This window comes from Siphateles boraxobius, unplaced genomic scaffold (assembly GCF_051911475.1).
Source record: "Siphateles boraxobius isolate OS27281-9 unplaced genomic scaffold, OSU_SipBor_1 5, whole genome shotgun sequence".
In the NCBI taxonomy this organism is placed as follows: domain Eukaryota; kingdom Metazoa; phylum Chordata; class Actinopteri; order Cypriniformes; family Leuciscidae; genus Siphateles; species Siphateles boraxobius.
This window is the reverse complement of record NW_027509141.1, coordinates 25,992,078-26,005,668: the sequence shown is the minus strand read 5'-3', so window position 1 is coordinate 26,005,668 and position 13,591 is coordinate 25,992,078. Positions and strand designations below refer to the sequence as shown.

Below are 13,591 nucleotides of genomic sequence, written 5' to 3'. Positions count from 1 at the left end.
ACACTGATGTTAACACTGATAATTCTGTATTAAGCTGTTTATGGCAGTGTTAACTTGTCTGAAAGATAGTTTCAGTCTTGTGACATTACAATATTGTAGCAGTGGCTAACTGATAGTTGTTGTTGTTTTTACTAAGCAATACAAAGCAATACAAAATTTATGTGCAGAATCTGATTATTTTGATCTTACAATACCAGTAGTTAGGTTTTTTAAGCTTGCTAGTTCTAAAACACTGATCATCACACAACTTTAGAATAAAAAAATGTTATCTATTGGTTATTTAGCTTAGGCTACTTAAGGTGGTTTATAGGCTAATAGTTTATCGGTAACACTATACAATAAGGTTTCATTAGTTAATAACTAATGAACAAAACATTTGTTACAATATTTATTAATCTTTCTAAATGTTAGTTAATAAAAATAGTCGTTCATTGTTCATGTTAGTTGACAGTGCATTAACTAATGTTACCAATTGCAACTTTTGATTTTAATAATGTATTCGTAAATGTTGAAATTAACATTAATTTAGGTTAATAAATGCTGTAGAAGTCTTGTTCATTCTTAAAGGGATAGTTCACACAAAAATGAAAGTACTCTCATCATTTACTCACCCTCAAGTTGTTGCAAACCTGAATGAATTTATTTAATAAATTCATAAGTCAATAGGGGACCAGAAACTATTTGGACAAAATTTCCATTTTTGGGTGAACTATCCCTTTAATTCATGTTAACTAATGTTACCTGTAGACCAGCAATGGAATAGTGATATTTATAAAAATGAACCCTAAGTTTCATGCATCTTACATTTAAACTGGTCACTATAAATATATGAATATATAAAAATCAATATTACAACTTTGACTGCTGCAATTAACCATGGCAAGTTTAAATTGCAGCATTCCTAGAATTATCATTGGTATATTTTGTCTTACAAAATGCATTCTGATGTTTATCAGTACTGGATAGTATGCAGAATCTGCGCCCGCAGAACTTCATAGAAAGCTCAGCAGATTTTTGCAGAACTGGTACTCCTGTCATTTGGTTACACACATCCCATTTGGTTACACACAGATTTTTATCAAAAGAACAATATTAGCCAAAGTGACTTCCTCCTGGCCATTTGTAGAAATCACTCTCCGTAAGTAACAAGTATCAGGGTTCCCAAGATCAGAGAAAACTGTGAACTTGTGTTTTCCAGGCCTGTAAAAGTCATGGGAATTAATATATGAATATACATTTTTCTAGTTTTCTGTGCACTATATTTCATTGGCTAAATACTGCTTGTGTGTAGAACTTAAACTTGCTCACAAGGCATAATGATAATTTATTATAAAATATATCATTCTTTTTAGTCAGTTTTTTTTTATTCCAAATTATTTTTTTTAGAGGACTGGAAACTAATTGGAAATCGAATTCATAGAAATGTACTGTATAGGTCAAAAAGTGTGGGAACACTATAAGTTACACTGCCTGTTCAAGTGCATGTGAACTCTGTAACCTCGCTTTTTTACCTCACTTTCATGCCGTAGCAGCCATGGGATCTAAACCAAAATCCCTCTGTTGGAATTTTTAACCACAAGGCTATTTTCAAGTCATTTTTTTAATTTTAAAAACAGCTTTTGTAAACCGATCACGAGCCTCACCACCAAATATATTAATAAGTTCCACTTCCACACTATTATTATAACTTCCTTTTTGTTTCCTGAATTAATCATACTACATTAACAGTTCTGCTATTTATAAATGTTTAATCCGTTCCAAAAGCCGTCTCTATGATCAGCATACATTTCCATCAAGGGTAAACATGTTGATATAGTGATTTCTGCAAGCATACTGGCCTGCGAACAGAAATAAAGACATTTTTTAACACTGCTGTCTGCAACGCACCTCCTGACCACATGCCGCTCTTTGTGGTGTGGGCGTGTGCTCTCCACTCTTCAGGTGGTGATGAATGACATCATTCCCTTCATTTACAGGGCAGGATGCCAGCTACAAGTGGCGCATCAGATCCTAAAAGAGTTTTGTCCCATTAACGATAATGTCTGTGACAGAGTAGCTTTGGCATATTGCACAAGTTTATTAAATATGTTATAATAATACTCTTATTGCACCTGTCTCTAAGGTGACTTTACAGGAAGAATCTTTTAGAGCTGCCATAATGTTGTATATTCCTTCATGCTTTTGTTGTTGTTGTATTTATTGATTTAATCTGTCATGACAGTGTGTAATTACATTGTCTCAGAGTGGAAATCCAGTTAATTCCCCCCCTCAAGGACATTTTCTTGACTTTGATCTGTGTGACTTCAGCAGTATTTAAAGACTAGTTATCATTACGCTGTTGATCATGTTACTTTCTTGTTATTCAGACACAAAATAAAAGCAACAACACCACCTTAAGTACCTCAATGCAGTCGTATTCTAAGAAGAGGCTTTCCTAGACGTGACTATTTCCAGAAAGTGATTTTGAGACTTTCTTTTCAGGACCGTCAACACTAAACATTCAAAATGGCCCCATAAATACACATTATCATCATGCGCGCTGCTGCGGATCTTTTGCAGGCCGTTGTATGACGATTAAGGGTCTATTGCACCAGTACAACAAGACATGTTGAATTGAATGTAATTTCACAGAGAGACAAGCTGTGTGTATTCTGTCTTAAAGAAACAGTTCACAAAAAGTGTTTACTCGCCTTCATGTGGTTCAAACCGAAATGCTTTTTTCTTTCTTTCTGTGGAACACACAAAGACATTTCACACTCTTTTCCAAGTAATATAGGACATATGTTTTATTGTATAGTTTTTTTGGGATGATGACCAATGTTGTCTATATAAAATATTGTTGCATGAACATTCTTCAGATGCTATCTTTTGTTGTTGTTTTTTTAAGTAAAAATAGCAAATTCAGTTTTGCATCACAGGAATAAATCATATTTTAAAATATATTAGAATTGAAAACTGTTATTTTTCACAATATTACTGTTTTAACTGTATTTACTCTTTGTGTGGCACAATTAATTAATATATTTTTGTGTCAACATTGAGTTCCATCAAAAACATGTTGCGTATCCACATCAAATTATTGTTTTTTTCTGTGGAACACAAAAGGATAAAAAAAAAATCACACTTCACCTTTTCCAAGTAATACAGCGCATACATAGCGCAAACTATTTAAGCTATAGTGTTTTTGGTGCTTTTTGTACCTTGAGCACTGTGGTCTCTTTAAATTGTTGCATTAAAATTCGTCAAATATTCTCCTTTTGTGTTCATTGATAGTAAAAATGGCAGATGGGAGTTGGAATGACATGACGGTGAATTAATAACTACATTATTATTTTTTGTGTAAACTGCTCCTTTAAATCGACAAGGGATTGGCCCGTCTATGGCAGTGTGCAGATACTCATGATAAGGATTAGCCGAGGAGAGACGAAGAACATGGAAGGGTGTATTTCACTGCTAAACCTGGTGCACGAGTGGGCGGTTTGACCCTTCACACCCACATGCTCTTTGTTGTCCTGAGGCTCAGTGAGACTTGGCTCCCTTCACTTTTGCATTGGTTCAAGGGTGCTGACACCACCCACCATCTGAGTGGAAAGCATGTGTGATATTCATAAGGCTGCACGTAGTAGTTATACCATGCTGGAGGAGAGCCCATAATGGACACTCCCAATTCAATATTTCCTCATGACCCGTGAGCAGCTCCTCCTAATGGCTGGAATGTGTTCTAGATGCATCGGGTTTATATTAGTATAGGAAGAACATTTGTACTGCAGATGGGGTCACAAAAAATGCATACAGTGCCTATAATGTAATGCCGACATTCATTTCCTGCAAAGCTGCTTTGAAGCAATATGCATTGTGAAAAGCGCTATACAAATAAATGTGAATTGAATTGAACTATAAAGAGGTTCTTGGAGGTTTTTAATTTGTGGCTAATTTACAGCACTGAATCACAGTCGATTTAGTTTGTCTGATCAGTGGCAAAAAAACAACAATCTCAAAGTCAAAACATATATGTAAAAACAATTATTTTTGATTTTATATTTATCCCCTTTAATATGACACGCTAGTGCATTCAATTGGGTTTAGAAGACACTTAGTTAAATGACTGGAGATCACTTGTGTGCCCCCTGACAACTCTAAAGGAGTTACAAATTGAAGAGACTGTGATACAGCAACGCTTCAACAGCTTTATGGGACAGTGGTAAAGAGAAAGCCACTATTAAAAATGTCACCTGACATCTTGGCTGTAGTTTTGCCAGAAGGCATGTGGTCGACTCTAAAGCCAGCTGGACTGAGGTTGAGCTTGTTGGCCATCAGACTACACGGCATATTTGGCTTACGCTGAACGTTGTGTATCATCAAAAATGCTCCATTTCCACCATGCAGGACTGGATTATGGACCGGGCCGGATCCCTGAGGCATTGGACTGCCAGGGGCCACCAAAACCTCAGGAGGTGTGGCCTGAGACTGCGAAACAAAGCAGTCTAACCTCTAGGGCTTCAATAAGGGGCAGCCATGGGGAGTAAAGTGGCCAGATGTGCAAAGCTGACAGAGACATGTCCACACTAAGTCTATAATATTTGGAAAAATGTAATCTGTTAGCATTCCAATTCCCGAATATTTCAGCAGAAATCACTGTAAATAGGCACTGTTTATTGCAAATTCGTTCAACAGAACCGTGATTAACCAGGTTTAATTTGCTGTAACTCAATGCTGATTGCTGCTGTGCTATTTTAATAATATTGCAATGGATCTATAGAAACAAATAGATGCACATTATTTGTTTATGTTACAGCTGCGTGGGAGTGGATGAAGATGAAGCACCAGATATTGACATCTATCACTGTCCTAACTGTGAAAAAACCCACGGTAAATCCACCTGTGAGTATCTTTCCTTCATACTGTGAATGAATTAAGTGTCGAATTAGGGTGGTACTAAATTGTCTTGTTAAATATTATTTCATAAGTAGTATTTTCATTTTATGTCATATTTGACATGTACAGTAATGCATCGTATATATAAACTATCCTTTAAAAGTTGGGGTCAGTAAGATAAAAAAAAACTTTAACTAGTAAGAATGTAATAAATTGATCAAAAGTGACAGTAAAGACATTTATAATGTTAGAGAAGTTTTTTTTTTTTAATAAATGCTATTCTTTAGAACTTTCTATTCATCAAAGAATCCTGGGAAATAATTAAAAGTTTCCACTGAATTTCATTACTTTATTTTGTGTTTAAATAATTAAATATGAAAATTAAATACATTTAAATTTTCACATTTAATTATTCAATTTAATAATTTTCAGTATCATTTTTGTACAGACATTGAGATTAAAAGACATGGTACATAATATGCATATAGGTTGTAAATAAAACTAAGATTAGAAAAAAAAAATGAGTCTTTCTTCTTCAAAATGTCATGTTTGATTCAATGTCTTACTTGCCATTTCTTTGCAATTAATTGTTTACTAACATTTTCTGAGTTAAAATTATTTCTACATCAATTTTGTGTCAGTCCAACACTATAATGAATGAAATCAAGTTTATGTGATAATTTCTTTACAACCAAAGTAGTATTGTTCCAAGATTACCAACTAAAACCATATAATATTCATGAAAATAATGTAATTTAAAATGATAGAGAACTACATAGTTCCAAACCAAACCATCATGTTGATGTTAAAATCTTCTTATGCATTTATGCTTTTGCTTCTGCAGTTAGCAATTTTTTTTTCTGTATTAAGAAACTGGTAGCATCAAGAAAGAGTAAAGTGAATTATGCTCACTATTTGTGAATTTGATCTGTTTGGTTTCATCTGTTTATAATTTTAACAGTGAAAAAGAAAAAGAGCTGGAATAAGCATGACACGGGCCAAAGCGGAGACGTCAGACCGGTTCAAAACGGCAGTCAGGTGTTCATAAAAGAACTGCGCAGCAGGACATTCCCCAGGTACAGTACACATGTATTAATGCACCTTTGTGAAGATTATCCCAGTCCAGTGTGAGGAATTTAAAGGGCCAGTGCTCCTGATAATGCCCAAGTCTTTAAGTTTATCCAGTGTCCAGAAGATGGCGCACCATGATCAGCTTTGCTCATGCTCTGAACTTTTCCACCAGACATGTGAAAAAGATTCCAGTATGATGTCTTGGAGAGATTGTGTTGGTGACTGTAGGTAACATGCTTACTGTGTATTTTCCACCGCAGTTCAGAAGATGTGGTGGTCAAGCTGTCTGGAAGTCAGTTGACTTTGGACTACCTTGAGGAGAATGGTTTCAATGAGCCAATTCTCATCCAGAAGAAAGATGGGCTGGGGATGGCCATGCCTGCACCCACATTCTACGTCAGTGACGTGGAAAACTATGTTGGTAAGTGAATTTAGGTCATATATGTTGTTGATTAGAATCTATTAATATTAATGCAATTTGCTGATAGTGAAAGTATAACAAAACCAAGTGTTCCTCCATTTTCCCTCTCACGAATGTATGTTGTTTAGAGCCCGACCGATATGGATTTTTGGGGGCCGATAACGATTAAAAAAAAGCCTGATACTGATATATCGGCCGATATTATTTATGTGTACAGTAGCAATATTATTTATGTGTATTATAGTACAGTACCAGTCAAAAGTTTGGACACACTTTCCTATTGGTGTGTACAAACTTTTAATGGGTACTGTATATAGAATACAAAGTATTTAAACAGAATAAATATATAAACTTTTGCAATGATCACTCAAATGTGGTGATCAAACACTTGTGTGACAAAGATATGTAATGGAGGCAGGGTGAATGGTAGAATGAGAATGATACATTTGAGCTGTAACCAAACTAGTTTGCATTGCATGTTATATTATATTCTAAATACTGTTGCATAATCTTCACTAACGACTTTGTCTTTTAATTTAGTCAAATAATATAAAACAACTTGTATCAATAAATATATCAAGTGTCACTGACATTATCTTCTATTTTTAGTCTTAATTCCTCTAATCTCTACAAGTGGAGGAATAACTCAGATCTTTTTACTAAAGTAAAATTTATAATATCACAATGAAAACGTTTTTAATTACATAATGTACAGACTTTTATACTATTTTAAATAAGTATTAAGCAAAATGTACCTACTAAACGTGAAACTAGGCTACTCTTAATGCAAAATGGCCCTATATAAAGTGGTGTTATAATTATATAAATTATTGGAATATTGCTTGATGTTGTAACGTAGCGTTCTAGGCAGAATGAGCTTTAACACGATGTCTACACCCTGGACGCGGCCGTTATTGCTCGCGTGAGTCGCAACAGTGGTTTACCCGAGACGCGGAAAAGCACCCGTTACAGAGCAGAATGGGCCATCCGTTTACTGTCGGAGATGTGTCGCTCGCGCTACGCATTTTAATCAATGTTTAATCAATCAATTGCCTGGATTTTATAAATAAGAAGTTAATATAGCAGACAATATAATCAGGACTTCTCAGCTGCGCGCTTGCAATAGTCACAAGCTCACACAATATGTGACAGAGGCTGGCAGCAGTGAAACCAATTCAGGGAATTACACTGCGCAAATCAAAAGTAATAGTCTACTACCCACTGGATGAAGAAGGATTGGCTCTCAACAGAAAATATAATATTCATTTTATTTTATTTTTCGTGTTCGCATTTATGAGGCAAAAACAGACGTGACAAGCTCCGCAAGCGGCACTAAGTGCTTTAAAACTTTCACCTAGACCTCGAACAGAAAGCACAAAGCCTTTCATTAAAGTCAATTTCGTTTTGTATTAATTATATCTTAATTTTTATCAATGTTTCATCAACCAAATGCCTGGATTTAATAAATAAGAAGTAAATATAACAGACAATAGATAATCTCGAAACGGAGGCGCCGGCGAGTGAACTGCAACTCGTCTCATAAATGAACCGAAACTCAGCGTATAGACCTGAGAAATATATCTATTGAAATGTCTACTTTTAAACAGAACAAAACAAAACGAAAGACAAACTGCTCTCTGCTTGTGTAGGCCTAATCCTTCTGAAATGTAGGGTGAATTGCCCTAATGTGGGACACTGTCTAATGTGGGACACCTAAGGTCTAGTGTTTGTAGGTTCCCCATAAATACATGAATGACAGTGAAACTATGGGTTAGACAAAGCTGGGGTGTCATGTGATCAAAATCACACGACCTATCAAATGTCCAATCATATTTGAGGGTGGAGCAATCATCAAACAGGAGACACCTTGTGTGAAAACCATATGAAGGTTAATGACATAGAGTTTTAACAAATTTGATCTTAAGGAGTTAAATAAATTTTACTATTAATTATTACTATTACTATTACTCACTAAGCAATCCTGCTACTTTTTAGCCTAATATGCTTATGAAATGTTTGTCCATCAAAAAATAGTGTAACTTTATGTGTATAAACTATATATTTTATATTTTTATAAAATTTCCTAGTGTCCCACACTAGGAAATGTGGTTTCCAAATCCGGGACAGCATGATCAGCCTAATGTGGGACAGTACTTCAATGAGTCAAAAATGTGTGGTGGGGCATGGTTTAATTTTTTTGTTTTAATTTTAATACAAATATTAATAATGTTATATTTAACAAATCTTAACTAAAGAAAAAAATGTTTCACCTAAGGCATTGATGAAATGGAAACAGGATTTTCATTACCTTTTTTCAGATTCTGTGGTCAGATATGAATAAATAGGCTATGTAATTCCTAATAAATAAGTCAAAGAAACTCACTTTAAAATAATAAATAGATATTATCCATGTAATGATTTTATCAGTAAGTTTAAAGAAGGGGTTTCTCCATTATGCTGTTTTTGTAAAGAGGAAACAGAAACAATTGTACATTTATTTTTAGTTGTAATTATACCAAATTATTTTGGTCCAAAGTTGATCTGTTTATTTGTTAGGTGTTTTAGAAATTCATCACTATAACTGATATAATGGTCTTGTTTATGGATTGTGATACTGGTTTACTGGAAATGGATAATATAACTAAAGATTTTGTTATTTTACATGTTTCATCCATTCATAACCAAGAAAATTACTAACTAATATTTTAAAAAGAATCTAAAATAAAATAAGATTATACTATTCTACATGTATCAATGTGATTTTTGGTCTTTTATCATAGATTTTTCAGTGTCCCATATTGGGAACACAACTGTCCCACATTAGGAAGCTGCAGATTTTCTCAAGACAACTTGCAATAAGAGCACTAATATGTCTATAATTTCTCTTATGAATGGGTTATCTGAATTTTCTCTTTTGATTTGATTAGGAAACATACTGGGGTTTTTAAAAAGGTATTGGGTGTGGTTATAATGTTTTGGTTACACATCGCACTATGTCACAGAAGTCTGAAGTGCAAAAAATGTCCCAGATTAGGGCAATTCACCCTACATTTCACTCTGGCACGTTCAAAGATCGCGAGTCCGCATCCTCAACTTCATCTTTGCAGCCCACAATGACTGAAAACACTTGTTATTCATAAACATTCTCACATTGGGGGTGGTAAACATTGGGGGTGGTGATGGCGCAGTGGTTAAGACACATGCCTTTGGTGTGAGAGACCCGGGTTCAAATCCACTGTGAGACACCAATGCAAGTGTCCAATGCACCAATGCAAGTGTCTGAGCAAGACACTTAACCCCTAATTGCTCCAGAGGCGTGCGACCTCTGACATATATAGCAATTGTAAGTCGCTTTGGATAAAAAAAGCTTCAGCTAAATGAATAAATGTCAATGTAAATGTAAACAATTAAAATGTCTCCTTGCTATATTTGATGTATTCATACCATTGCTTTTGCCAGTTCATTGTGACAGCTTTTAGGTGCTTTATTGGCAGTGCCACCCTTACATGAATCACCGCACGCCGCATTTTTTTTAATATTCATTTATCGGCCATTATAAATGCCGATACCGATAGTTATGAAAATGCCTAATATCGGCCGATAATATCGGCTCCTCGATATATCGGTCGGGCTCTAATGTTGTTCTAATTGTTGTCTACTTTTTTCATTCAAAGGGCCTGATGTTCTTGTGGATGTTGTTGATGTAACCAAACAAACAGACAGCAAGATGAAGTTAAAAGAGTTTGTTGATTTTTACTACAGCACAAACAGAAAGAAAGTATTAAATGTGATCAACCTGGAGTTTTCAGACACAAGGTAAGTCCTATAAAAAGTTGCATAGGGATATAGCAAAACTTCAGAAGTCTATACAAAAACCAGTGTAATTTCACAGTTTTACTATATAATTTGATACAGCAAAACCTAATACACTAAAGCACACACCTTTTTATTTATTAACATAAATATTACCAAACGTAAACATGGCATACAGCCTTCAAGTTTTTCTCAATTAAATAAAAATGTCAGTATAATAATATGTGTAATGGGTGTTTTTTTTAAATATAAGTGTGTCATTTGGAGAATATTTACAATTCTTCCCTTTATTTCTGTAGAATGGCCACTATTGTTGAGAGTCCGCAGATAGTTCGGAAGTTGTCCTGGGTTGACAACTACTGGCCTGATGATGCATTGTTGGGGAAGCCCCAAGTGTCCAAATACTGTCTCATCTGTGTGAAAGACAGCTACACAGACTTCCACATTGAGTGTGGAGGTGCCTCTGTGTGGTATCATGTACTTAAGGTGACTCCTCCATATTTATTTATATCTCAATGCTACTTATTTCTATGACAATAAAGCATTTTATTCTAAAAGCTTTCCATATTTTTTATACAGAAAAAGTGTTATATAATTTTAAATAATTTAATTTAATAATTTAATAAATTTTTTTAGATATATTTTATTTTTAGATTTGATATGGTGTGAAGTAAAACAAACTTAGTAATTTGTTGAGTAACAAATGTATATAGCAATCAACAAAGAACTGGTTAATTTAATACATAAGTACATAATATTCATTTTTGATTTTTATTGGCCAGTCTCCACATTCTGTGGTCATATATTGTTGTATAGTGGATGTTGAACTGTATATTTGACCTGTGTATTGTATAGGGAGAGAAAATCTTCTTTCTGATCAAGCCCACCTCTGCCAACCTTTCTCTGTATGAGCGCTGGAGTTCCTCATCCAACCACAGCGAGATGTTTTTTGCCGACCAAGTGGACAAGTGTTACAAGTGCACACTTAAACAAGGGCAAACTCTGTTCATTCCATCAGGTGAGACATTAGGATGCCAGAATTAAATAAAAAACGAAGCTCTAAGCTCTAACATTTCTTTGTTTTTATTTAATGGCAGGATGGATTAATGCAATACTGACTCCTGTGGACTGCTTAGCCTTCTCCGGACATTTTGTCCACAGTTTGAGCGTAGAGATGCAAATGAGGTCAGTGATCTGCTTCTTTTTCCTTTAAGATAAGCTTTGTATGTGCATTTTTATAGGTTCCCATAATGCAGTGTGATGATCTCAGTGATAAAAAAAAATCCATCCAAGATGGTGCACAAAGTTAGAAAATGTTTCAAAAAATTCAGTCAGTGCTGAAATGCATCCATAAAATATAGTTACATACAATTAAAAATGTTTGTGTATTCCCTGTATTCTGATGCATTGTTCGATTAGCAACATCTCATTAGGTTTTGGAACAGAACTGTAGTGTACTGAAGAATGCTATTTAAAAAAAAGAAATATATATATATATATATATATATATATATATATAATAGGGACAGAGGGTTTGGTGCATAGTGTAGGACTATTATGTGGGATTATAAAGGCCTAATGTCTTTGGCTGTTGCCATTTTAAATGTTATTACATGCTGTTTGCCATGCAGTGACAACTGGAGGATGGTGATGCAATTGAAGCATCCAAGCGTTAAACCTATTCTTGGCACTTACAAGCCTCTGTAGCAATGAAAGCCTCTGTAGCAATGAAAAGAAAGAGGGGAAGTCAAGAGCATATGCTTTTGCCTTCTGAAGTGCATTTCTTACATCTGTGAGACCACGATTTCCTCTAAGGGCACACTTTTCAGTAATCCTCCCTTTGCTTCTCCACTCAGAGCATATGAGGTGGAAAAAAGACTCAAAGTTGCCAGCCTCACTCCTTTTCCAAACTTCGAAACAGCATGTTGGTATGTGGGGAAATACTACCTGGAGCGGTTTAAAGGTGAGCGAATATATAAATAAATATAATCTGTTAAAAAAGTGCGTTTTTAGGTGGCTTGTTTGTAGATATTGTAGTTTCACAAAACTCACAAGTGAAAAAGAGCAAAGTGTCTGTTTTTTTTGCAACCATTCACGTTTGCAAACTTAAATCATTTGCAGCAAAATTCCCCTGTGTGACTCCCCTGAAATGGCTTCAAAGGTTTTGCTTTCGAAAATTGCCTCTCCATCCTACTAGATGGAGATTTATCCGTAATAGTGAACTTTGGGACTGGAAATAAAAAGATCTAATGTCGTAAGGTAGACTCAAATGACTTCCTTCTCGCTCGCTTCGTGCGTGATCCTGGAAGGGGCCTGCTGAGCAGATGAGGAGGGTCTGGATGCCCGGCGTATTATTGCAGTCATTACATCGGTGCATCGCGGAGTTCACAGATGATTAGCTTCAAAAGGCAGAATCGCTTGCTCCATTACAACCTGGTGTTTAAACTCCCCTCATCTGGCCTTGGACTGCGTGTTTATATTTCCACCATTTTCCCCCCGTCACGTTACTTAATTTTGCCAGATTGCTGTAGCGCGCACATTGCAAAAAAGGGCCGCAGTTGGTCTCCAAGCTATCTGACGTTCAGATGGGGGAATCAGCTTTCAAGGTCATCTTTTCAAGGGTTCAACTCTCGTGTGTGACTCCAGGTAGAGGAAAAAAAGACCTTGGCTCCAGGCCCAGCAGGCCGACTGGGCCACCGCCAGCTCTATTGCTTCCCTTCTCGTTTCACTGTTTCAGCTTTCACTTTATGTTCATGTTATTCATTTAAATGCAGTGTGGAATATATTTCCTGTAGTGGCTGTGTATCCAGTCCAATGTAATCAATGTTGAAACCGGCACTCCAAAAAACCGCCCATGACTGCACATGACTGTTTTTAGGCCCCTTTGGAATTGAAGTAATCAGTTTGATATATGAATGGGCTTTGTTATTGAACAGTAATGGGTCAGGTTGAAAATGTAGTCCATTTTTGTCTGCCAATGCCCCCCCCACCCCAGACCCCACACCCTTCTTTCGGTGAGTTTCATGCTCTGAGCATTTCTGACAGGCTGACCATGGTCTTAGCCATTGCTGTTAATGATTTAAGGAACGTTAGACCTTTCATCAATTTGCCTATTTAGAAAACAGCCCTTTCTAGAGAGGATCTTATGTTACTAATAGGGAACTAGTTGAGTCTTTGGATCCAGATGGGAATAATGGACTCTGATGCAAAATTTCCTAAACATTTTGCAGGTTTGCACAAGGCGAACAAGCAGCCACCTCCTTACTTGGTACATGGTGCCAAAATTGTCAATGGAGCATTCAGATCGTGGACTAAAAAACAGGTAAATATTCGACATTTTCGATATCCTCTAGTTTCACTGATTTAAATGATAGGTTAGTTGACTGACTCTCGTCTTTTGTCTTTTTCCAA

At 35.7% G+C, this 13,591-nt stretch overlaps 1 protein-coding gene across 2 annotated transcripts in view; it reads left to right on the top strand.

Annotated features, from left to right (window-relative positions):
- Positions 1 to 13,591, top strand: part of phf2 (PHD finger protein 2) — a 29,087-nt gene that overhangs the window by 1,702 nt on the left and 13,794 nt on the right. For both annotated transcript variants that reach the window (XM_077203596.1, XM_077203595.1), the window contains exons 2-10: positions 4,796 to 4,881; positions 5,837 to 5,951; positions 6,207 to 6,367; positions 10,042 to 10,183; positions 10,480 to 10,666; positions 11,036 to 11,198; positions 11,278 to 11,365; positions 12,037 to 12,143; positions 13,411 to 13,502. In XM_077203596.1, the coding sequence (XP_077059711.1) occupies positions 4,796 to 4,881; positions 5,837 to 5,951; positions 6,207 to 6,367; positions 10,042 to 10,183; positions 10,480 to 10,666; positions 11,036 to 11,198; positions 11,278 to 11,365; positions 12,037 to 12,143; positions 13,411 to 13,502 (1,141 nt within the window). The remainder of the gene's footprint in view (positions 1 to 4,795; positions 4,882 to 5,836; positions 5,952 to 6,206; positions 6,368 to 10,041; positions 10,184 to 10,479; positions 10,667 to 11,035; positions 11,199 to 11,277; positions 11,366 to 12,036; positions 12,144 to 13,410; positions 13,503 to 13,591) is intronic.